The following is a 27,500-nucleotide window of genomic DNA, read 5'->3' as shown; positions in this document are numbered from 1 at the left end:
TATACAATCCCGTGGTTAAAATTCCCTCCTCTAGAAACAACACATGTCATGATGGAATATCCAGTTCCAACTGGGCCCAAAAGGGAATCGAAAAATGCTGCCAAGCTAAAGACCAGGTAAGAAGGAAAAAGTCCTCCTCAATCTGTTAAGGAAATCTTACCTGGTTTAAATATTTTCACAGTATTCTCATTATAGGAAATAATTATGGTAGTAATTTCCATTCCAGGGATTTTACATTCTAGATGTATACATCGCAAGATAGTTGAGGTTGTCAAATGTGATACTTGAGATCATCCACAGTGAGATGGTAGGCCCTGGGGGGGGATGGTTGAGGTTTCGTCCCCAGATTTTTTGGGGGAGAGTGACTACGTGCGATATATTGTGACATTCCGGGGATCAAGTTTCATGTTCTCTGCACTAAACACTCAATCAGTGCAATGGAATTGTCTTTCCCCAAGGACCTAATGAGGTATTTCTGAGGGAGAAACTGTCAGGCGGAAAATAACGAAATTTAGGTAGTGGCAGTTAGTTAGAACATTTGAAGAAGAAAGTGATGGGGTGGAACAATCGACCACTAGCCTTCTTCTAAGTTTGCAAACACGTCCTTCCAGAATTGGTTAAGTTGGCATGGTACCACTCAAGGTAAAGACTTATGTTGCCCAATCTTATGATGGTGCCTGTCCACTATCATGGTTATGGCAAAGGAAGCCAACTCTTGCCATCTCAAGGAGAATGGACTACAAGAATGTGTGTAAGTGTAGTACAACAGGTCAGCCTGGAGATGGCACTATCAAGGGTCCAGTCTGCTGTTATCACTGCGAAGAAGCCCATGAAACTTTTTAAAGCAGTGTATAAGGTACAAGTTTGAAAAAGAAGTAACTGGTATTAAAGAGCAAGGAGGAGAGTTAGTTTTCAGAGGCAAAGGTTGGTCTGTGTGCTGTTCACACAAGCCAGGTAAGTTCTAGCCCATCCCTTAAACTCCAATACTTCTTACACCACTCATTGTAAGCAAGAGACACACCGCAAGCCACAGAATGTGAGCGACAACAGAGGCTGGGATACTGCTGTCCCAGATTAAGTAAGAGAGAGAAGGGATTTGGGCGGGACAATGAAAGGGGTTTTAGCTTGTTAGTTTATTGTTGAAAAATAGACATGGGACCCTCCAAGAGACCCCTGTGTCGAGGACGATGTGCGGATGTTTACTGCCGTGCAAAAAAAGAGAATGCCGGGCGACCGGAGGAGGAAGGCATCTGTGCCAGACAGAGGTGTGAGTGTTACCATCCACTCTTGCTACATGATTGTTGGGACATTGCTTGGCCACACACAAGGCTCGTCCTCGAGCCCTCTGCAACGCCTGAAACACTGCAGTAGTGTATGGGATACACTAGATGTTAATAGGCCAGAAAAAAGGGGCTAAAGGAGGAGGATATAATATGTCTGGCAATCCCTTTACTAAGTTTCAAAACAAATTGAGAGTGTAATAAGAATAATTTGCCACAAGAAGTGAGGTGGTAATTATGTTGGATTTTTCGTTAGATTAGGAGTTCAGTAGAGTAACATCATATTGAAGAAAGAAAGTAATTGAACAAGTTGTTCCAATCTTGGCTAAATAGGCAAGTATTTACGGCTTCAGACACAAGGTAGCTGGCCTTGTGTGTGAGTTTAATATAACAGGGGTATCTCAGGTGTGGTCTCGGGCGCTTCAATCGTTATTGAGCATAAGGTGTGCGTAATTTCTCGTGCAGCGGGAAAAGGATTTTCTTCGTTACGGCCATGAGCTGGGCTTAAACACGACCTTGCGTGATAAACCTAACAATGCATCTGGGGCACTTTCAATTGTAGGAGTGTTAATTTTCAGTGCGGCGGGTGCAGGATTCCTTCGTTTATGGCCATTGAAGCCGGTGGGCCTAAAATAACTTTTGCTGTGTGTTTGCAACCATTGCCACTATTGCAACTGGAGACACAAACCAATCAGTAACATATTCACCACACCTTAAACTAAAGAAGCATAAATTCCAGCATCACTGAGGAAAGAAGATTATGACTTGCGAGAGGACGTCATAAAAAGCGGATTGGGTTCAGTTATATGTCATAGGATGGCACTCGAATTCGTGAGAGTGGGCTCAGGTAAGTAGATTAGAGGTCAGGTGATCTAAATCTATGTTGTGAGATGATCCCCCCGTACCGATTAGCATGGCAATTATGAAAAACTAGTGATATAATTTAAAATCAATTTTAAAAACACAACTATATACATGTATACACAGAATATAACAATACGCTTGTTAGTATGACTTAATTACTAATTGTATAAACATATAGGAGGAAAAATAGATAATTTCATTAATTCGAAAACAATTAAACATGAAATAATATGATGCGAACAAACGAACATAACAATAGTTAATTAAAACTCGAAGGTAATCATTTGTCAAGATTAAATATATATACTAAACTGTGAGATTGTGAGGACAAAAAATGATAAATAGACAGGGTTCTTAGCTTGTGGTTTATTGTTGAGGATAGAATATGAGACCCCCCAAGAGACTCCATGTCCTGGGGGACCCTGTTTGTGGCTGACTATCTGCCAAGTCTCTCTCCCACTATCTTAACGAAGTGTCCTTTTATGCGGCGGTTTCCCTTCGAGGGCGATTGTTTACTCCCGTGCGAAAAGAAAAAGCCGGGCGGACCTATGTCCGCCCAAGGAGGAAGAGCAGCTGCCGGACAGAGGTGTGAAGTGTACCATCCGGTCTTGCTACGTATGGTTGACACTCATTCTGCTACTACAGTTCGACCTCAGTCCTCAAAGGAAGCTTCTCAGATCAGAAAAAAGTCTTTGGTGAGTGTGATGACAGAAGTGGGTAGGAGTGAGGGGTCTATGAGGATACTCCTCCTCCCAAAGTAAGGCCTTGGAGCTGGTCAGGCAAGACTTCAGAGGGCCTCAGTGGGATAGCTCCAGCTTGCACCACATCTACAGGGGCCTCTGCTGCTGATCAGACTGGCCCCTGAACCCAAAGGCTCAGATCTGCCACCCCATCCAAGGCTCCAGAGGCCTCATTCAGTGAACAGCTCCAGCTGCCACCACATCTACAGGGGCTTCCGCTAGCAGACGAATGCCCCTTGAACCAAAGACTCAGGTCCACCTTAGCCCAGGCAAAGGAAATCCTGAGCCTGTGCCACAAAGAAAGCCTGTGGAAAATAGATTCCAAGGTAAGATCTCCATAAGGCACACCCAAGGCGCTGGTAGGGAGAGACTAAAGGTGTTGTGTAGGGTAAGACCTTAACACAGGTGCTGCCAAACACCTTATGAACTGGTAGCTTGTCAGCATGAAGCAAAGGATACCCTGATTCAATGGAAATGTCTCCCAGGAAATTATGCCAAAATGGAGGGGGAAAATGCAACATCTTCAAAACTTCGTGTAACCTAGTTTGTATATGCCTACAAGATATGACCAGGAAAATCATCCGATTTCCCTGAGAGGATTCCAAGTTCTTGAAGGTGAAAAGCTGGTGCGGAGATCCACTTGGGCAGTGCCATCCATTTCTACGCTTGGGAGATTTCAATGGCTGGCATCAAACCTTTGGGGAGACAACTTTGGCCAACCCTAGAGGGGAAGGGCCTTGGAGCTCTTGTCTCAAGGGTTAGAGCAGTCTTTCTGAACAGTGACACAGCCACACACCTCAAATTCTAATTGGGACGTCTTCCCAATATTGACCTTTAGTTGGTTCAACTGGATTCACAGCCGGATTTTTATGGCAGGTCATGGAAGTGGCCACTTCCAATACTATTGGAGGAGGTAAATAGCATACAGCCGAATAGGTTGAAGAGATTGCGACTTGAATATGCAGACTGGAAATCCTTTAATATCAGTTGCAGTAATGCAGAGGTTGTGTCAATGATTCAGGCGTGTTCAAGATTCGCTGTTGATCACACATCATTTTTTTTAATTCACGTTGCAGCAGAAGCGTTCATTCCCAAAAAATAGTGGGTAGTTACCTTCGAACCTCCGGGTACCATGCTGGTCTGATGAATGCCAACAAGCATTAAGGCAGCTGAAACGACGGTTAAAAGGATGCTAGATGGGACGTCGGTGAAACAGTATATATCCTTGATTAACTCCAGGACCCCCTTAGCATGGGGTATGGGACAGTGTGAAAGTTTGCTGGAAGCAGCACATCATATACTACCTGCTCTGAAGATAGATGCATAAGCCTCGCAGACAAAAACAAATGTTGCAAATAAGCTAGCAAAATCCATGGCACGAGATCTCTGGGAGCATCTTACACTGCCTGATTCTCCCACCCTTTGGGACCAACAAGAACGGACACCCAGTGTTGTTATTTAGTAGGACTGCCCCCCCCCCAGTGAACCTTTCATACAAACTTGTCAATTTTCTTTGCAGCTCCTGCCGTAAGACTGTCCAGGATGTGATGATATTCATACCATAATGATATCTCCACTTCTCTGAGGGCTCCCAAAAGTCCTGTTGGACCTATCAATAGTGATTTTTAGAGGAGGGCACGATGCCATCCCTCATTGTGTCACGAAGCTTATAACATTCCGGTCCTAAAACCTCGCAAGGGATGCTCCATAACCCGGAAATAAGACCAATTTGTCTCACCAGACTGCATCTGCAGGCTGATGAAGAAAGTGGTAAACATAGGTTGACATGGTTATGAAAGATGAAAACGTGCTAACCCCATATCAAAAAGCGGTTAAAAAAACGAACCACAGAGCACAGTGCGATGGAGACTGCTACACAGAATTCCTTCACACAGCTACATCACCATGTTAGCAGGACGTCTTGACCTCAAAAGACTTATAATACGACATGAAAGCATGGATAACTCATTGAAGCTGCATGTTTTAAGAGGAGCAGTACCGACCTTCATACAAAAGCCTCCAGCTGATAGGAAGTTTTAGAGTGTAGGTGGGAAACAGTTTCTTAGCCTGGAGAAAATTCTAGAGGGGTCGGCACAAGGGAGTTGTGTAAACCCTATTTGCCATTGCTATACTGACATCATAAAGGTCGTTACAAGTTTTTGTCTAGGGTTAATTCTGTAGTGGATTGCTTCATACTGTATTACTCTAGAGGAAACGTACAGGATGTGCAAGGACCCCCCACACGCCGGACCGCAATAATCAGGATGTGCAATGGGTAACATACATGGGTTCAAAATTTTCTCAAGCAAGACCATAGCTATGCATTTCTGCAGGAGAGGAAAAGTTCCATCTTCCTTATTTAGGAGCAAAACCACTGCCCTTTTTTGTCCTAGAGGTAAAGTACTTGGTCTAATTTTTGACTCAAGCTACATAGGGCATCATATCAAAACAGTTAAAATGTTAAAGCTACCCCCACAAAAAATGTTTAGTATTTGTAAGGTTCTTTCACATCCTCTCTTGCATACCCCACGACGCCCTCTGCAGATTTACTGGGCGCTATTCGTTAGGCAAAACTTGACTATGGATGTGAGGCTTATTCATCTGCAAACTCAACTGTTCTCCGGATGTTTGACATCCAGTTCTGTACAGGGGCTATTAGGTCTTCATATGTGGAGTCCCTGTATGCTGAGAGTGAGAACGACCTCTTCATTACCACCGGGGACGACATGAACCTTAATTATACACGAGACTGCAAAGGATTCCAGGATCTCCTACATCCAGATTAATTTTCAACCCCCTTGAGGATAGCCGGATTCCTAGGCAGGATAATGAGGAATCTCCGTGGAAGATCTCCCCCCCCAATTTAAAAGCCACTAAGGTTCTAGCGGCTGGAAACTCCCCCAATTACATCTTGGACCAATCACAAAGTCCAAGCTGGGTTCGGTCGGAATAGAGGAAGGGGGAAATATTCGAAGCAGAAATCAGGGAGAGATTCTTCACAAAACTTCTAACTGCCAAGGATCAGATGCATATATACGAATGGTTCGAAATCTGAAAAATAGTGTGGTGCTTTTTTTTTTGCAGCAGTAAGTAGGAGGAAGACTGCACTTGGCAAATCTTCTCAGCAGGCTTCGATCTTCACTGCAGAGCTACATGTCATATTGCAGGCAGTCAAGATGACTAAAGACCTTTAGACACCATTCTTTGGTTTTAATTGCGATTCTCTAAGTGCTCTACAAAGCATTCAAAGACTTATGGTCATTACATCCAGTGGCAAGGGAGGTTCAAGGATTGGCTTGCACTGATATCAACATGTAAGAAGATAACTGTGTTAGGTGCCAACGCATGTTGGTATCAGTGGGAATGGCGTGCTGATCGCGATTTGTGTCAGGCAGCGGCTTGCTTCAGCCCTGTGATGCTCGTTTTCCTCTCCCCCAACCCACACCGACTTGAAACTCATCAGAAATTGTATCCATGGATAAATGGAGAGAGCCAAGGAGGCATAGCTCTAGAAAACAAACTGCAAGAGATTAGAGATGACCTTGGCAGGTTTGGTGACCAGCGGTCATCCCAAACAACAAGTAAGGATGTTGTGCTAAAACAAGGCTGAGATCGGTTTAGTAGTTATTAGTATATCCTAAGGATTTTAATTATGCATAATATTTATGCAATTCATTTATACCGTTAGAGCTTAATATTTATGCTTTGAATTGGTATATAATATTTATTGTTATTAATTAATATTCATTAAGACATTTATTGATTAGATTTTACAAGTTGCAAAATATTTTCATTTTAAGCCACAATCAATGCCGACAGAATTTCTAGCCCGTCTTCCCAACAAACAGATATACGCTCGTGACCAGAAAAAAGTGAATTATTAGGGAAAAGAAGAGAGATAGGGAAATGTTTGCGCAAATGGTTTAATTTATATTCTTGATAAACACACTCCTTGTGTTTTATTGTCTTAATAACTAAGTAAACGTTAGCCGATTGTCGGGAGACCTCTCCCAATACCATAGCACACACACACAACCACATCACCACAACACACACACACACACACACACACACACACACCACAACATCATATATATATATATATATATACTAAATATATATATATATATATAGTATATATATATATATATGCATATACACATTATGCATATATATATAATATATTATATATAGTATATATATATATGTATTATTATATATATATATATAATATATTACATATATATATATAATATATATATAGATATATATATATATATATAGCATATATCTATATAGATAGTATACTTTATATAGTATATATATATATATATATATATATATATATGTATTATATATATATATATTATATATATATAATTATATAATATATATATATATATAGATTAATAAATGATTCAGTATCACACATTTATATATATATATATATATATATATATATATATATATATTATATTAATATAATATATCTCTATATATATATATATGTGTGTGTGTGCTTTTTGGGTTGTGTGTGTGTGGTGTGTGTGTGTGTGATTGTGTTGTGTGTAGGTGGGGTGTGTGGTCTGTGTGTGTGTGTGTGTGTAAATATGATATATATGAAGAATAAATGATTATATCATCTCAACACACACTCAAACAACAACATATTATACATATAAACATACACCAGATTTATATATACACATAGTCTATGTTTTTTTCATTACTCTCTGTTGCATATTGAATATAAATGATTTGTAACAGATTTGCCTACCAAGGTGTATGGTCAATTATAAACGATTTTTTTGCGTCTGTGGAAATAAAATAATATTAATACACAGGTTTTGAAAGGAATGAGTCCATATAATTTTAGAATTTTATTTGATGTTATTGTAATGTAACTAAATAACAAACTCAATGTTACTGTTAGCTACCATGCGCTTTACAATAGGAAAACTGAAAATAGTATCAGCAATATACTATACTGTAGTATACGTGCCACAATGTAAATTTGGGAGTCATTGCATGCAATGCAAAGGGCAGGGTTGATGCAACAGTGAAGTGGAGAAAAAATATTGCAAATCTGCATGAAATCTAAACAACAGCATGGTCACAGGAATATTGTCAAAATAAGCAGTTCTACCTAGCCTATGCAGGTTCTCTTACCATGCTAAGATATATATTGTATAAAACAAGATCATATTCACTTTTCTGTATAAGAACTAAAGATATCTAATGAACTGCCTGTTAGTCACACTTGTCTGTTACTGCACAACATGAAATATAAGCACGCTTCTGCTTCAGAGAATACCTGAAGAAACATTGAATGATTGTGGAAAGTGTTACTAAATCATTAGCATAGCGATGTACTAAATGTTCCTATCAATTCGTAACAGAAAACATTAGCATTGTAAGATCTTGCAAATGATCTATTGCTAGCATCTAGGATAATCATCGTATAAGGGAGAGCATGAAAGATAATTTGGAAACTCATATTCGTGGCAGGTGTTATCAGTGTGTAAACATTATTCTTCCTGAGAGAGAGAGTCATGAAAAACCTGTTCATTACGTGAATTCCTCCTGCTAATTACAGAGGGAAATAAATGACAAGTTAATCCAAGCGTTCCTCTAATGTTTTCTCTCTAAAAGCCTTGGATTTCCAGGGCAAATTCAGCCACATAATTAATCTGATAAAGTTAGAAGTGGAGGTACATCATCAGTCATAATACACGGGAGTAATCTAGAGAGGTCAGCTTCGTAGCGGGTCTTCTCCGTCATCTTGAAGTGCGAGTCGATAGTCATTACATAGTCACCATCTGGAAATATATAATCATACATATATACACAAACACTCATAAGTATGCATACATATTCATTTAGTTTGTAAAACACACACACACACGCACGCACACACACACACACACACACACAACACACACACACACACACACACACACACACACACACACATAAATAAATATATATATATATATATATATATATATATATATATTTATATATATACAGACATATATATAGATTAATGAATAAGTAATATATATATATATATATATATATATATATATATATATATATATATATATATGTGTGTGTGTGTGTGTGTGTGTGTGTGTGTGTGTGTGTGTGTGTGTGTGTGTGTGTGTATCATTAGTCTAGTGTTCTGTCCTACTACTACTTTTTGGCCTCAATTTTCTCCATGGCACCATTCACCCCTTTTACACTGACCAGAGGGTCATTTCCTGAGATATCTGCCACAAATACAAGGGAAAGACCAGTCAGAGGGGTTTCCCCTTGCCTTCCCTCTCTCACACACAAATATATATATATATATATATATATATATATATATATATATATATATATATATATATACACACACACACACCACACACACACACACACACACACACACACACACACACACTCACAAACATATATATGTATAAATGAATAAATAGATAGATAAATGTACTTATATATGTATATATATATATATTAATATACAGAGGGGGAAAGAAAGAAAAACAGATAGAAAGAGAAAGTAAGAGGAAATGCTATACTGTATATGCATATTTATACATATGTATACACTATACATGCACACACGTATATATGAATATATAAATATATACACACACATATATGTATGTGTGTGAAATGTATGCATGAATGTGATATATATATATATATATATATATATATATATATATATATATATATATATATATATATATATATATATATATCAAAACCAATCATTATAAGACTTACTTCAGTTAATACAGTGTCACTGAGGGCAGAAAACCGCGTGCTGGTCACCCTGCATGTGTACCGTGTGCGACCCTGTGCACTCAGCCGCCGCACCATCAGGTCGCCGGTGCTTGAGACCTAAATGCAAACATTTTTAGCCTATGATATGCAGCTGTTATATGGGTTATCTACTCAAGATAGGTTACTCACTTCCAACGAAAATTTCATGCCTTATATATATTTTTTCCCAGCCTGCTCTGTCTGAGTTATACATTGATACAGTGGAAAATTGTAAAGAAATGTTGGAATTACCTGATAACTGGCGTCACCAGAAATCCTCTCATCGTTGAGGAACCATTCCCGAGTGACGTTGTGGCCCTGTGAGCGGCAAGGCAACGTCACGGAGTCCCCTACATGGCCCATGGCCGCGGGGGAGTGTTGGTAGATGCGAGGCAGAGCGTTGACAAGAGCGCCCAGGCGGCACGTGGGGCCTTCCTCCAGTGTCTCGCTTTCGTTGCCTGTTCTCGTACCATGGGATATATTTATTATTTCCACTGTAGCGTTCGCACCTGTATCTACATTCAGTAATAGGAATACTGCGTAGGTATTGCTAATTGTTAACAATGAAGTGAACTTACCTACGATAACTACAGTAAAAAGACGAGAGTAAGTCTTCTGACTCCGTGGTGCTCTCACCTCCAACTTGTATGTCGCCTGTGTAGGGATTTTAATACAACAGTTTAATGTATAGGGAGCTGCATAATTTCAAATATGGTTAGGATGATCCTATTTTTGATGCTAACAGACCTGGTGTTGGTTGGAGACGCAGTCCAAATAGACGACGGAAGAGATTTGCAGGACGGAGGCGGAAGTGGACGTCGTTGAGGACAGCTCCTCCTCAAGACCTAGCATGTTAGTCGCCTCTTCCAGAAGCTCTTGGGGCGTGGAACCTACCGCAACTTGGGCACCCTATATCAAGTATTACCAACTCGTTATTTCCCCTTTATCTTAGTATGAAAATATGATTAAAAAGTCATGCATGTTATTACTCATACACATATTATTATATATATTATATATACTATGATAATGGCATTGTAGATATAAATTTCAGTTATGCGACATATATGTATTTAATGACCTCTCGGTGCAGTGGCACGCCGTCCTTGTACCACGTGAGGACAGAGCCTGTGGGGGCGACCACCTCACACTGAAGGCGAGCGTCCTGACCACGCCGAACACCCGCCACCCGCGGCGAGCACTCGCTCGTCCACAGCACTTCGTCCCGCTCTTCCTCGCGTACCGCCTCGCTTCTCTCTGTAGGTAATTATCATGAGAGACTTTGCATGTGGACCTTGTATGGCTTCATAGCAATAGTTACATAAACATGAACAGACATATACAACTTACTTGCTTCTGTTTTCAAAGGCGACTGGTCAAAGATGTTTATCTAAAAAAGAAAAAGAAAGAAAAAAAATCTGTTAACACTATTTACGCTATCTACACGGGAAAAAATCTCGAATGCGTCCTCGTACAGAAACTAACAATATGTAATCATATAAATTACGATGCACTCATATTTTCATCCAGGTGTTGCTGAGGGGCAAGATCACTGAGCATACCTGTGATCGGTAAAACTTTCGCAAACTTTTCAAACTGTGCCCTGTTTATAACTGAAGGATAGGTATGAATTGTGATGGCCAAACCAGCTGAACAGTGTAACATACAGTTACACCTTTATTCAGCTGAAAGGAAATCTCTTAACACACATAATCACTGGACAATCAACATCCAAGAATCTAATTTATCTTAATCTGAAATCTAGTGCTCTAGTTAACATCATTGGCATATTAAGAATTCAAACTTTACATGTTTTCCTTTCTCGATATACCTCTTTAATATTCCCGACCGAAGAGATCAATGCGCCTTTGCAGCTGCTAGGTGTTTATCGACATACTACCAAATACCCTTCAAGTATTTGGTAGTATTTGGTAGTTCAGGTATTACCAATGTCCCTCCTCCAAGGTGAATAATTGATATTTAGTATGGGAAAAAAATTCTATAACGCCAGATAGGTATTATCAACACCTTCACAATGACTCTTCCCGGGTGACTTAACCGAAACCGACTTTTTTTTCATTCGCTATCCAAGTAGTCAGTTGTAGATAGAATAGCTATGATGTATTGTGTAGGGTAAATAGTGAATAAGAGAATATATGAGGAAAAGATCTTAAGTTGGTGGGCGAAAATTTGAGACAAACCTGAATCTGTGTTCATTTTCTAACAGAAATGAATTTAGCTGTTAAGCTAGCTAAGGAAGAGAGATCAACGTCGCGTGTGTTGGGCAGGCCACTTGGTCTTGGTGAGTTGTAAAGAACGGCACTGTAATATGTAGTGAATAAGGGGCTCTGATGTTACCCCTGGCAGTGAAGGCAATCTCGTGGGGCTCTCATCTATTTCCCAGTTGCGCAATTGCAGTCTGTGTATGGAAACAGAGTCCCTTCGTGATAAAGACCTTGGGATATAATAATCTGCCCGTAATATGATGCTACCTTTTACCAACGTGCAGTTGATCCTGCCTGAATCCAAACTTGATGTATCCGTGAGATCTGGTAGGTGGTACGTTTAGCTAAAAACTTTATTTGGTGATATTGGGTTTGATGTTGCTGTAGGTGCATAGTCTTGTGTTGGCCTTGTGTAGTCTTGTGTTGCTGCTATGTCTGCCTGGTCATTATGTGGTATACCAACATGGCTTGGTATCCAGACGTTATGGTTAACCCTGGGTGGTTAACTGGTGTAACTTGAAAAGAACTGCCGTGTTGAGGTGTATATTATCATGATGACTGAACCAGAGAAAAGGCAGATGTTGGACTGACTGAGATGAATAGCATATGTGAGAACTGTCTTGATGGCAAACAACTCTGCCTGTAAGGTTAATGCACCATTGCTGATTCTCCTGCTATATAAAGGCAAATGTAGATCCTGCCCCTCTAGACTGTTGGTTGACAGAGCCATTCATAAAGTTGGCAGTTGTGTCGGTGTGACTGGCTGGGAAGAGACACGTATTTCTGGATCTGGTGAAATTCGTCTGTGAGCAGAGAGCCTTGGCATCAATTCCTCTTGCTTTAATTATGGACAACAGGTCTTGTCTCTTTCTAGAATTTCAGATCTCTCTGTGCCACCTGAGTCTTCGACTGGGTGGAGTCTGAGAATGAATGTGTTGTCTAAGGGTAGTTATGACGGAAGACATATCATGAGAGGTTGTCTTAGCGACATGACCAGCTGCAATTTGGTACATCCTCGTGTTGAGGGATACTAGGCTCGACTTTAAGCGAAGGTTAAGAAGCCGAGACCGTCGTGGAACTCCTAGAATTATCCTCATAAATTTATTATGGATTATTTCTAGGGTAACCCGGGCTAGTCTGCCACATGCATGACTAGCGAATGTAACAACAACAACAACAAACCTTTGGCAGTCGCAGATATGCATCGAATGGGACGCGGAGGTTGGATCCTCGAGCCCAGTTACAAGACGCCATTGCCACCAGGATGACCGCCAACAGGACTCGGATCATTTTTTATGCTGGCAAAACGGACGTAGTAAATTAAGGTAAAGAGAGCTGTGCGTGCTGGAAACCCGATCTTCTTCGGGATGGAAGGAACACTGTGGACTTTCTGTGATGCTCTTCGTCTTTTAAAGCTGGAACGGAATCCGGTTACGCCCCTGGAGAGCGATTTTCTAATGAGGCAATTCACACGGTTTCGCAAGATGATAGCCATTATGTTGCAGATGACCCGGAATGTTGGCAAAGAATTTTTGCTCTTTGCTTGCAATGAACTAATATTTTCGACTTTATGAACTTGCATTCTCTGCAGTTTATTTGTAGGTTTCCATTTTTTCCAGCCCATGTATATGTAATATATATACATACATATACATATACAAATGTATTTTCTTTATATATTTACACACACACACACACACACACACACACACACACACACACACACACATATGTATATATATATATATATATATAAATATATATATATATATATATATATATATATATTTGACAAATAGACATACATAATGTATATTTGTAATCATATATACGCTTACACACACACACACCCATATATATATATATATATATATATATATATATGTATATACATGTACATGTGTGTATATATAGTTTTTGTTATATATACATCTGTATAATATATATTTATGTATATTTATACATATTTGCGCTCTGGGTAAGAAACCGGAGGGCCAGTACTAAACTAACCATACCACACGAACCACTAAAAAAAGTGTGGAACTAGGTATCTAACTAGCTCCATAGACATTATCTTATATACTCATATATGAGTAGTGATAGTGAGGTTTTACACACACTCCCCATGGGTACTTGGTGGAAATTGATTTGGAAATTCGAAACCCAAGTCAGATGTACTAAGGTATGTATATGAAAGATAGAATAATTCAATGCCATATTGATATGCATATATAACAACCTTCCCTGACCGGGCCTCGAACCTATGTCACTCTGGGTAAAAACTGGAGGGTTGGTTTAGTACTGAATAGCAAAATTGTCAGCAAAGTAAGATCAATGACCTTGATATTACATAGCGTTGCTTCCCAGTAACTTTGGATACCCATTATCAAGTTCATGCAAATGATGAAAGGTGATTGTGTGAGAATACAGCCTGTCTTTACTTCTTAATTACAAGAAAAGAAGCTTAACAGGCCCCCCCTCATACTTTACAGCATTTTCAATACCAGTATTCTGGTTTGCTATTAATCCAGTAATCTTGTTGGAAGTCTCAGGATCTCCCAGAAGGATTTGTGATATACCAAGACAAATGCGACGAGGGTGTTGCATTATGACTCAAAGTGCCCGGATACAGTCTATTGTGAACTTCTCAGAAGTAAATCCAGATTTGTCCAGTCTCTGGTGCCTCAATTTATGGTTTGGGATCCATCTCAGAAGGATGTGGGTGAAAACTTTGCCTGGTATGCTGAGCAGTATACTGTACACTGTACTTGCTGCAGTCCTACTGATTCTCTTTCACCTTCCAGAGAAGGATGACCATGCATCTCAGCAGGTCAGGGGGAATTAGTACTGGACTGCCAGATGACAGTCAGGACAGCATGTAAGCCTTGCCTCATTACTTCATCACCAGCCATAAGTAGTTCAGCAGGGATATCGCATATGCCTGCTGCTTTGTCTCCCTTCAGCTTAGAGAATGCCTCCATAACCTCAATCAGGGTAGGAGGTTCTTTGTTGATGGATGGATCCACTTTCACTTTCGTTCAAACTAACTGCTTGAGGATCAACCTGATACAAAATATTCAGCCCAACTTTCTCAACCCCCATATGATCTGAGATGATCCATTGAGTGGACTGCAGTTGTCTGTGAGGAGGGCTTTGAGTTCAACTTTCTCAGGGATTGATAGATAGGATGAAGGTCATTTATTAAGAGATGGACTTCAGTCTCCTCAGCAAGATTCCTGATATAGTATTCCTTGCCCCTCCTTGGTCGAAGCACACCAAGGAACATCGCAAATTCCGAGCACCATTCAGTCAAAACCCCACACACGACATGCATCTGTGCCTTCAGTGTCTTCTGTGAGATGAAGTTCTACCTTGAGCTTTGACATTCTCCAGTGGACTCCTGGGCTATGTCAAATGTTTCAAGCTGGAGACGGAGGCTGAAATGCTGGAATAATTGCTGGAATGAGCTCCCAAGCCATGGGGACCAATGGACATCTCGTAGCCAGCTTGATCACAAATGTATACAACACTGAACTCTCCCAGAACAATGTGCCAAACCACGAGTTTGGCACAGAACACCTCCTCTACAGTGAGTTTGCAAACATCGGTAGGAGTGTATACAGCAATTAGAGATATGAAGCCAAGAACATGCTTCTATCTCACTGCCATTATATGCACCCAACGTCAGTCGACTTCCCAACAGGACCCATAGCCCACCGCACAGTACCCCTCCTCCCAGCACTGACAGAGGTTTTATTTTGAGAAGGACTGGCAAAGTCCGCCTCCCAAGAACCACACATCAAATCCAGAGAGCTGTGGGACAGGAGTTGGTATGGAACCATGGCGTGTCCACACGCTGGTGGCTAGAACTCCAGACTTTTAGAGCCTCCTACTGCTCCAAGATCCTCCATGGTTAAGCCAAAGACCACATAGTACCCAATTTTCATGGATGTCACAAGGAGGCACTATGGAAGTCTTGATGGAGAGGCTATGAGCTGGCATGGAAGCCTTATCCCTGACTGCTCCCTCTTTTGCATCAGGCTAGCCAGCAGTGGCAGTTGAAAGAGAGAAGATATGTAAGCACTTTCTCTAAATTTAAAAGGCTACCACATTTTATAATAGATATAAACACCCAAGCAATATATATAATATAAGATATATAATATAATATATATATATATATATATATATATATATATATAAAGCACCCAATATATATATATATAGAGAGAGAAAGAGACATGTATTTATTACATTATATGTGCACACACACACATATCTGTATACATATATATATATATATATATATATATATATATATATATATATATATATATATATATATATGTGTGTGTGTGTGTGTGTGTGTGTGTGTACATATATATATAGTAAGGATATAATATGTACATGAAGAAGTATACAACTAGGAGTATGTATGTGCAATATAAATGCATATGTATACATATATGATATATTTTTCCAGTTATAATTAGTAATGATCTTCGACTGCCTTTTTAACACGACTAAGACCTTTTGGGGGCCGACCATCTGGATTACTCCCTTATGCTATAATCGATGATATGCTTTGACTCGTATCTTTATCAGAAGTAGTATTTGAACTTTGTTTGCTGTATGTATACATATATATATAGTATGGATAAAATGTAACATGAATAAGTATATAACTAGGAGTATGTGTACAACATAATTGTATATGTATACATATACATTTATATATGTATATGTATACATATACGATTCTGTCCTGGGTATGACGTTAAACTGCACCCCCCTACTGCCTTGTAGGGTATGCCCATTTAGGCAAGGGCTAGGTCCCCCCGGCCGACATCTGTGGTGGCGTCAGGAAAGGGGATCGGCCTTAATACGAAGCTGCCAATCTAATAATATGATGTGGATAAAAAATGGTCCGCACCAGCGACCCATGATGAACATGGAAAAGCCAGTTGAAGAAGGAGAAGAAGAATGTATACATATACGATTATTATATATTTCCAGATTGTAACTATGTAATGATCTTCGACTCGCTTTTGAACACGACTACGAAGACCCTTCGAGGCCGACCCATCTGGATTACCGTTGTGCTATAATCGATTATATCCCTGACTCGTACCTTTATCAGGAATAGTATTTGAGCTGTGTTTGTAGAAAGAAAGCACAATAGAAACCCTTGAATTCTTTTGTCCTATATTTCCCTCTATGTTTGGCGAGATGAACAGACAATTTCAGGATGAGCAGACAGATTGAACTCAAGTATTTAAAGTTTTTTTAGCAACAAATTTTACCTTAAATTACATATTTTCAACCCCACTTCAGGATATACTAATGAAAAAATTTTTGAATGAAGAATCAGGTAAATGGTAAAAATTTAACGATAGGAATCAACCCTTAATTGTGTTATTATTAGAATACAAACAATAAAATTGTATATAAAAATAAGTTAATTTTTTCCCTTTCCCAAAAACCTTCTAAAATTTATTTTTTGAAAGAAATAATTATTTTGCTTTCCAAAAATAAGGAGCTAATTAGTATGTTTTCATGTTTGCACCATGAACAAAACCACAAAAGGATTTTTTGTACAAACTTGAATGACTTACAACACACACCCCAACACACAATATGTGTGTGGGGTTAAATATTATATATATATTATTTTTAAAATATATATATATAATATATATATAAATTTTAATTAGAAAATATATTAAATATATATATATATAAAATAAAAAAAAAAAAAAAAAAAAACCACACCAATTTTTTTTTTAATTAAATTTTTAAAAAAGGGGATATAATATTTAAAATATATATATATATATAATAATAATATATAATTTTATTTTAAAAAAAAAAAATTTATTATTATATTATATTTAAAAAAATGTTGGGTTGTTCTTTTTTTGTGTTTGGGGTTTTTTGGGGTGTGTGTGTGTTCGCGTGATGATTTAGGGAAAAATATTGTGTAAAAAACATGACCCATAAAGAGTTGAAATCCCAATTTTTTATTCTAATTTCAATTACCTTATTTTTTAAATTAAGGTCCGTAAAAAATATAACCCAAAACTTTATTTTATAATATAAATATTATTATATATATATAATATATATTTATAATATATAATATATACACAACACCCCAAATTATAATAATATATTAATATATAAAATTAATATATATATATATATATATATATTTTTTATATCTATATCTATATTTATATTTAATCTATTTTAAATATCATATCCATATTATATTATATCTTTCTTTTCCATATCTATCTATCTATATTTGCGTGTGTGTATATACATAATTTGTGTGTATGGTGTTTTGAGTGCGCTTTAGTGTCTGGTGTTCGACAGAACACACAGATGGCATCAAAATTATTGTTAATTTTTTTACATTTTCATCGATTTTTAAAAAAAGGGACCCCCTTTGGGGGTCCGGGCTTCTTGCACAAAAACGGGTCCAAGGGGCCCTGTTCCGAAAAACCATTCCTTGAAAGCCGTTCGCAGAATTTCAGCCCGTCGCAAAAGGAAATGCGCTGGGGACCAGAAAAAAAAAAATAATACAGGAATCGTAGCCTTTTTGACCAAGACAATCTTAAATACCCTGACAAAAGCATCACACCCACACACAACAAACCCACAAATAGTACACACACACACCGCGCGCGGCGATCAATACAATTATGTGTATTCATCATCATCATAAAGGGGGCTAATGCCGACGGGGGCGCAGGGCCCGTATCCACCCTTCGTTTCCCACCACGAGGATCCCTCGAGGCGAGTCCCAGGCAGGCCCGCCCATCTCTAATTCCTCGCGACGGGTTTCGTCGAGCCCCCAAGCCTTTTATCTCCTTGGTTTTTCCCAAGGCCCTCCTCCCCCCGGGGTTGTCTAAAAGGGGCCCCCTGATGAGAGGGTCGCCCACAGGAAACGACTGGGTGCCATTAGCCTGAGTTGGCGACCCGGGATTATGCAAGAACGGGTCCCATGCCGTCTCACGGTGTACCGCCGGTTGGAACGTGGTCCTGCCAACTGACCCATGATCCGGAAAAGGGGCATCAAACAAGACCAAGCACGGGGAAAATGTCCAGGTTTCCTTCCATAAGCAAAACGGCAGTATCAACCCTTTAAAGACAGCAGCGGGTTTCTTCTGATAGGTCCCCGACATCTCAAATGCTCTTGTTGATCGATTTCAGGCTCCTGTTGCCAGCCCAACCCGTCTTTTGATTCTTGGTCTAACAGCCAGAATATGGACTATGTACCAAAGGTATTTAAAACCTCTGTAACTTCAACGTCCTCTCCGAAGCAGGGTCGACTGAACGGGTTCCCTAACGGCCCCCCAAACCCTGAATCTTGGTCTTGGTCCAGGGACTCTATTCAAAGGGGTTCCCCTATTGCAAAATGCATCAAGAGCCGCCCCCAGTGACCCCAAGGCTTTTGTTGATCGAGTTAGGCCCTGTTGCCAGACAATCCGTCTTTTGCTTCTTAGTCTGATACCCCAGAGTATGGACTACGCTCCCAAAGTATGTAAACCTGAACTTAAACGTCCTCGCCGCAAGCAGGATGACTGAAGGGTTTCCCCCTAACAGGCCCCCAAACCCGAATTTTGGGTCTGGTCCAGGAGACCTCTGGGCCCTGGGGCTTCATTTCATTGCAAAATGCTCAAGAGCCACCGCATGACCCGGGGGACTAGATAGGATCAACATCATCGGAAAAGTCAGGACCTTGATTTTGCCTGGGTTTTGTCCACCTGATTTTGGCTAGTAGCTTGCCCTTTACCAGCCATACGGGTGTTAAAAAAGTGTTGGGCAAGGAACACCTTTGCCTCCCCCCTGAAAAAAAGGAAAATTACATTTTACAGCACTTTCAGTACAGTAAGGGGGCTTGTATAGGCCCCCCCAGTAATCTGTGTTGGAATTCCCCTGGCCCAAATTCTCCCATAGGATTCCCAAAGCACCGAGAAAACCCCTTCTTGAGGTTGATGTAGGTTAAGCAACCCACGACCAAATCACGACGGGTTCAAAATTTTTACTCGAAACGTTTTAATAGGTTTATTGTGGACTTCCCGGAGTAATTCCGACTGCCCCGGCTCTGATGCCAGTAGGTGGTTGCAGATCCGTTCAGAAAAATGGGGGCGAAAACCCTGCGGGTTTGCTGAGCAGAAAACCCAGGTAGTTGCTCAACCCCAACGACCCCCTTTCCCCCTTCCAGAGAAGGCGACCACACCCCTCAGCAGGTGGGGGGAAGGTACCAACGCCAGAGGGCAGTCGACTGTAGCGGGCCTCGGCCATGGGTTCACCCCCAAACCTTTTAGCATTTTCAGAGGGAATCACATATCCCTGCAGTTTTCCCATCTTAGCTGGAAATCCCCATCCTAACCTCTGTTAGGGAGGATTATTGATTGATTATTTAAAATTATCCCCGTCAACAGCTAAGTTCATTAGGGGCGAAAACTTTTTAAACAGAAATTTAAAATGTTTAAAAACTTAAAAATCTTCAAAGATATCTTATAAAAACAATAACAAATTAAAAATACCAAAATTTTAAAATTTTAAAAAAATTGCAATTAAAATTTTTTTTTAAAATATTAGTTCCAAAGGGAAAAAATTAAGCCCCTCTATGTCCAATCCCCCCAATCATTTTCAGTGTATATGGGGGAGACAAGACATACGTCTTTGGTCTGAGAATGTTGCCATTTTTTCCCACATGTGCGATTTTTAAGGGGTTTGGGCATCCTCACAAAGTGCTTGTTTTTTAGCCTCATCCCCCCATGAGTCATCTTGTGGCCCGATTTTTTAGCCTTTTTAAATGCAATTTCCCCACTTTGGTTTGGGATGGATGCTAGTCACCCAACTGCCAAGGGCACCCTAATCTCTCGCAGTTTATTTCTGGGGGAATGCCTCCATTGTTCCTCCTTTTATCGGAAGACAACTCCTGATGCGGGGTTTTTCAGGTCGGTGTGGGGGAGGGGAAAAACGAGCTCAAAAGGGAGCGGCACTCCCTTGCCTTGACATTTGCTCTTCCCACTGACACCAACATGGTGGCCCCAACAAGAGTTTTTTTTACGGTTGACATCGGGCAACCCCACTTGAACCTCCCTCATATTGGATTGATAGTTTAAGCTCTTGATTGCTTGAAAGGGGCATACGAGAGTCACAAATACCCAAATAAAAGGGTTTCTAAGATCTTAGTCATTTTAAAATGCTGCAAGGAGGGCAGTAATCGCAGTGAAGATCGGGGCTGTAGAGAAAGGACTGCCAATGCAGTTTCCTTCGCTCACGCTAAAAGCCCACCCTTTTTCATTTTTTGAACCACTGATATATTGCGTCCGACCTTGGTACTAGAAATGTGCGGAAAAAATTCTCTTGACTTTCCCTTAGATCCCCCCCTTTTCCCAATTTCCCGACAAAATCCAGTCGCTTGATTATCCAAGGGGGAATTGGAATTCCAACACCCCAGAACCCTTTAGTGGATTAAATTAATTTTTTTACAAGATTCCCATTTCCCCCATAAAATCGGCTATCCTCAAGGGGGTTTAAAACCCAATCTGGATGAAAGAGATCCGGAAATTTTGTAGTCTGATAGTAAATCGGGTTCATGTAGCCCCGGTGTAAAAAAGAGGTGGTTCTCCACTCTCAGTCGGACCCCACAGGTAAAGACCTAAAAAGCCCCGTAAGATCTGAGAGCTTCATTATAAACCCGAAAAAAACCCCGGAAAAACAGTGGGGGAAAATAATTCACCCCATACAAGCTTCACAAATAAGGCTCGGAAAACCCGTGGGAAGGTTGTGCGGTCTGCCCCCCAAAGAAAATTGAAAAAACCCCGCAAAAACTAAGTGTTTTGTAGCCTTCACTTTTAACTTTTTGATGTGAGGCCCCATGTAAGTTTTGAGTCAAAAATTGCCCCAAGTCTTCCCCTTTTGGCAAATTGCAGTTGGTTTTGCCCCTAAATAAAAGGAAGGATGGAATTTTCCTCGTTTGTGGAAATGTATAGCCAGGTCTGCTTGAGAAAATTTGAACCCATGATATGTTTTCCATGTACAACTGATTTATTGCAGCTGCAGCGCCTTGCACTCTGTAAGCTTTCCCCCTGAGCAGTACATGTAAAATCATCCACATAAGATTTCATAGCAGCACTTTTGGAAAAAACCTTTAATGTCATTTATAGCAATCAAACAGGTCACCTTAAGACATCCCTTGGGGACCCTTTTCCCCTGGTCTTCCCGGGTTTGAGAAACTGTTTCCCACCCGAACTTAAATTTCCTGTTAAAGGGGCTTTTATGAAGGTAGGTAATTTCTCTCTTAAAAAAAATGTCATACAGCTTCATGAGTATGCCATCTTCAAGTAGTATCTAACCTTTTTAAGGGCAAAAAGACTGCTACATGGACTCGCGTGCGAAGGGAATTTTTGTTGCAGTTTCCATCCCCAAGTGCATCTGTGGGCGATTCAAATTTTTTAAGCCATATTGATATGGGGGGCAACACTTTTCTTTTTCAGCAGCCATGTAACCTGAAGTTTACCATTTTCCCATCACTTTCGATGCAGCTGGTGAGAAAATTGGTCGTAATTCCCGGGGTGGAAGATCTTTGCAGGTTAGGACAGGGAAGATTTAAACCCCTTTCCCGTGGATGGCACTGTGCCCTCCCTATTGATCCTATTGAAAAAGTCCAAAAGGAAATTCTGGGAACTCTCCGGTAAGTAAAATATCATTTTTAGGAATTCTCACTTTTGGGAGTCTAGGGAGGCTGCAAGCGGCCTCTCCTTCGCAAAAATGGCAAGTGTATGGAAGTTTGTGCATTTCCCACTGAAAAAGACACGGGGTTGTTTCCCGTTTAGCCGAAGTGGAGAATCGAGCGTGTAAATGCTCCCGAGGAGATCTCTCCCTGGATTTAGCTGCTATTAGCAAAATTTTTTTTCTGTGATGATTACCATCTAAATTTTAGACGGTTGTATTGGGTGTCTTTCCCGCAATCTTAAGCACCTTGTCCCACACCCAGCAAGGGGGGCCCAGAGTTTAATCGAGGAAAATACGTCCCCGACGTCCGTTAGCCTCCTTTAGCACGCGCCCGGCCTTGGTCGGGTCTTTTTGAACTGATCAAAGGTTCAATGGGGCGTCGTTTCAAAATGCCTTAATGCGCTTTCCTTCTCTGCAGTTTTTTTGGGATTTATCAACCCCATGGTATGGAGGCGACGTACTGCCCCTACTTTTGGGAATGGAGCTTTTTGCTGCAAGGGGAATTTGTATGTGAAGTGAAACAGATCTTGAACCACGGAAAAAATAACAACCTTGCAATATGCATTTTTTCTAAAAAGATTCCAGTCTGCATGTTAAGTCGCCATCTCTGCACCCCTTGACTGGGAAAACCATTCCCCTCCTCCAAAATATTGAAAAATTTGCTTCATGTAAGTCTTCCGACCGCAAGTGAAGTTCAACTGTGAATCAGGTGAAAACCCATTTATAGGGCTAATTTGGGGAATGTCCCGTTGAACTTGGAAATGTGTGAGTGTCCTGTCAGTAAAAACCTCACGTCTTAAGAAAAAGGACTCCAAAGGGCCCCTTCCCCGAGGGTTTTCCCAAAATGTCTCCCCCGAGGTATGCCACCATTTAAATCTCCCAAGGTAGAAATGGAGGGGAACGCCCAAGGATTTCCAAATCATTTTTTGTTGAGATTATTTGGAGGAAGGTAGATGATGAAAAAGGTAAAGGGCTGTCAAGCCTATTCTCACAACCTTTACCTGCAGTTTTTTCTGCAGGTGGATGGCCCGGGAAAGGGAATATCAGACGTACCATTACTGCTACCCCCCTGAGGGCCATGTCAAAGGTTCCTAATGGCTTTAACTTGAAATCCTCTCAGGAAAATGGGGGGATTTTTCCCTGGTCAAATCTCTTTTAGGATACACAAACTGGGGTTTCCCTGAAGCTATAGATTTGCAGTTCTTCCCATTTTGCTGAATTCCCCCGACTTCCATTGGTTAGGGTATCCGTTTTTTAGATTATTTTTCATAAGGTGTTTGGGAGCACCTGTGGTCAAGGTTTTCCCACAACCCCTTTTGGCGTCCCTTTCCAGGATCCGGGTACCTTTTTTTTTGGTTGTTTACCCGGGAATAGTTTCCCCCAGTTCCCTTGGGGCAGGGTTTGGATTTTTGCCAGGCAAAGGGGCGGACCCGAGCCTTTTCTTCAGGGGCTTCTGTCTAGCAGCGGGGCCCCGGGATTTTGTTGCAGCTGGAGCTTGGGGGAAAGGGTTTAGGGTTCCTTTGCCTGGCAAAGGGCGTGCCTGAGCCTTTACTTTAGGAGCATTTTGCCTACAGAGATGCTCCTTTTGGATTGGGGGAGCTGGAGCGTCACCGTTGAGGGGTCTGGACCTTTCCCGATGGCTCAAAAAACCTTACTTTTGGGGGAGGATTTCCTCAATAGACCCCCCCACTCCTATCCGTTTTGGTGGAACAACTCACCAGAGGGGGTGTCGCAATTTGGGACGGTTTAGAGGAAATGGCAAATGTGTCGTAAGAAGCATTTGGGGGGCAAGGGGTTGGGGGGAAGGAGGATGGCTAGAACCGAAGCAAAGGGCTACCGGCTGTGCAAAAAACACCCGGGCACGTCGCTTGGGGGTCTGGAAAAATTTCTCCTGGCTCCTTATTACCAAAATTCCTTTTTAAATTTGTACCTTTTTCATTTTCTTTGAAAAAGCTTTAGACTTCTTTCAGTGGTAAAGCATATTTACCTGGAAGTTTATTCCTTTATACCTGTTGTACCACACTTACAAACTCTTGGTTGTCCATTTTTTTTAAAACGGGGAAAAGTTGGCCCATGCCAAACCCTGGGAGTGGAAGCACCGCATAGGGTTGGCAATTGGCTTTTCCTTGAGGGGTACCATGAACTTTAACCCATTTGGAAAGGGCTAATTGTTAAAAGTTTGAAAAAGAGCTGGTGTCGGTTCCAAACCATCAATTTTCCTAAAACGTTTTACTGCCACTACATTAAAAATTTTTAGTTCCTCTAAAGTTTCTCCTCAAAACCTATCAGGTCTCGGGAAAAGACAATTTCCCCTTTCATGATTGAGGGGTTTGTGAGGAGAGCAGAAACTTGAGCCCCCGGAATGTTACATATTTCACGCAGACGGGCACTTCGTCCCGGTGACGAAACCTAAATATCAGGGTCCTCTCGCTGTGGGGTGATACGAGGATCACGTTGACATACTTAAAACATTTTGCGAGAACCCCAAAGAGTCAAAATCCATGATTGATACCCATCAATGGCTTCATACCCCGGGACTTATAATGAAATGTTTTTATATTTTCCAGGGAAGATCTCCTATGGATTGAGGAGGACTTTTCCCCTTCTTACCTGGTTGGGGGCCCGGGAACCATTACGATCCCCTTCTTGCCCTTTGAAAAATGAAAAGGGTTTCCCGATGACAAGTGTGATTTTCCAGAGGGGAAGGGCGGGGATTGGCGGTCGTCAGGGAGAGAGTAGTCTTTGTAAATTTGTTACTCATCAAATTTGAATTCTTTATTTCCCCCCCCCCCCCACCATGGGTCCAAAGAGGGAAACTATAGTTTGGGGGTTTAAAATCTCCCCAAAAGCCACAGGGGTAATGAGGAAAAATACGCGCCATATCACAGTATGATGCAGTCGCGGACCTATGCGCTACCCGGGAATTGGCCTGCTTTACCTAGCCATATTTTACCAACCCTTGACTTTACCCGGCCTTTATAAAACCCCCGCTAACCAGAATAAGACCAAAGAGGTTGTTTTAGCTGCAGGCGCACTGCAGCATCGCTCAACCCCCCAGGTCCGTCTCCTGGAACGGGATGCCAGCACGGGAAAAACCCCGTGGGAATTTCCCCGGTCCCAAAATGGAATGAACCAGGGGGGGGAAAAATTGGACCATCCCCTCTCATAGGCCTTGGGCACCAGGAAGCCCTTTTGTCTATCCCCCATGGGACCCCCCCAGTATGGGGGCCCCCCGGGCCGGCTCACCCGACTTGGGACCTAAGCCCCCCACCGCGGCAAGGCGGCTTCCCTTAGGGGGGGGTTAGGGTAGGGGGTTTTTTCCTGATGGGGGGTCCGGCGCATCCAAACTATCGTTGGAGGGTTTTCCGGTACAACTGTTTAAAAATACTCACCCCAAAGTTCACAAACCCAAAAATGATCTGAGATGATCCGTCCACCGCGGGGATCGACTGTAGTCATCTGTGGGGAGGGCTGGGTTCGTTCTCAGGGCTGGTAGGCAGGGCGAAGGCATTTCCCCAAAAAGGGCCTTTCAACCCCTCAGCAAGATTCCTGATGAACTGCCCCTTCTCCGTGTCCGACCCCTTTACGCCCAGGGAGCGCGCAAGTTTGTTCCCTTTCACCACCCTTTGTGACACGCTTCAGTGACCTCTAAGTTCCAGGGAGAGGGAATTTTTGCCTTCCCCTCGGGCATACCCAATAGACTCCTGAGCTGCTTTGGGGTTTTATGCGCTTGAAGAGCCCCGAGAAACCGATCCGTCGGTTGTGATTTCTGTGAATCGTCAGAGGTGCCAGGGGAACCCCCCGGCACACCCCTTTCCCCTTTGTCTTCCAGGTGAAACCCTTAGGGGGGCCATGGGGGGAGGAAGTTTTAAAATGGACCCACGGGTAGCCAAAAACCGGGCTATGGTCGGGCCCACAGAACCCACTCCGAAAACTCTGCATTCTGGAGGTCTCCTCGGTGCTAACAAAAATGTGGTGCTCCGCTCTGTCCCCATTTTGCTGTACCATGCCAGCAATGGGTTGAGCGCTGGTACAGGAGCCAGAAACCCTCATTTTCTGTGACCTAGCAAATCCGGAAAGGGGGCTATTCTCGCTGCTAGGATAGCTCCCGAGCCCTGGGGGCCGACAGACATTCCCTTGCCACAGGTTGCCGGCACGCATTTAAGGCCCGAACAAGCGAATACCCCGCCAGGTGCAATTTTTAATGCACAGGTTTTTTCACAGTTTTTTCATAACGGTAGGAGGTATCAGCAAAAAAGACATGAAGCCCAAAAGCAGCCATTAATAAACTCTCATCAACCGGTTTTCACCTCAATCCCAGGGGTAAAATGGCTGGAGATGGCTATGGAACACCCTGGAATGGGACCCTCGCTGGGCCCGACCATAGTAGGGGTACCACCCAAAATGATTGTCCACACCAGGTTTTCTCACCTCTGAGAGGAGCCACCTCAACTCCCATCGCCCAATTCCCGCCCAAAGAGGAAAAGCTCACCTCTGCAAGGACCCGGATGTTCCAAGCACCTAAAACCCAAAAAGCACACCCGAGGTAAGCCGGGGGGGCACCGGGTGCATGCCACCTCTGCCGCCCCCCCAACGCTGCCCCAATAAAAGGGGGGCGGGGGGCTGTGGGACCCCCCCTGCCCGTGGGGGTTTCCCCAGGGCTTTGCCCCCCAAACTTCATGGTGGGGGGCAGGCAAAATGAGAAACCCCGTTCCAAACTGCACCCCCTTTAAACCATTTTTTGGGGGCCCCTCCAGCCCGGAAACCCCCAAACAGGGCCCCCCCCCAACCCCACCCCT

General features: G+C 41.8%; 2 protein-coding genes across 2 annotated transcripts in view; one reads left to right on the top strand and one right to left on the bottom strand.

Annotated features, from left to right (window-relative positions):
• LOC119577843 overlaps positions 1-27,500 on the top strand; it is a 113,238-nt gene that overhangs the window by 79,588 nt on the left and 6,150 nt on the right. The gene's annotated exons all lie outside the window — the stretch shown is intronic.
• LOC119577845 (zwei Ig domain protein zig-4-like) lies at positions 8,262-13,336 on the bottom strand. Its single transcript, XM_037925449.1, has 8 exons — positions 13,126-13,336; positions 11,069-11,108; positions 10,800-10,975; positions 10,466-10,627; positions 10,297-10,372; positions 9,971-10,176; positions 9,680-9,796; positions 8,262-8,703 (listed from the first exon to the last, which is right to left on the bottom strand). The coding sequence occupies exons 1-8, from the start codon at positions 13,231-13,233 to the stop codon at positions 8,689-8,691; spliced, it is 900 nt and encodes a 299-aa protein (XP_037781377.1). The 5' UTR covers positions 13,234-13,336; the 3' UTR covers positions 8,262-8,688.

Source organism: Penaeus monodon, chromosome 10 (assembly GCF_015228065.2).
Source record: "Penaeus monodon isolate SGIC_2016 chromosome 10, NSTDA_Pmon_1, whole genome shotgun sequence".
NCBI classification, from domain to species: domain Eukaryota; kingdom Metazoa; phylum Arthropoda; class Malacostraca; order Decapoda; family Penaeidae; genus Penaeus; species Penaeus monodon.
Note: the sequence above shows the minus strand (reverse complement) of the source record. Positions and strands in the feature narration are given on the sequence as shown.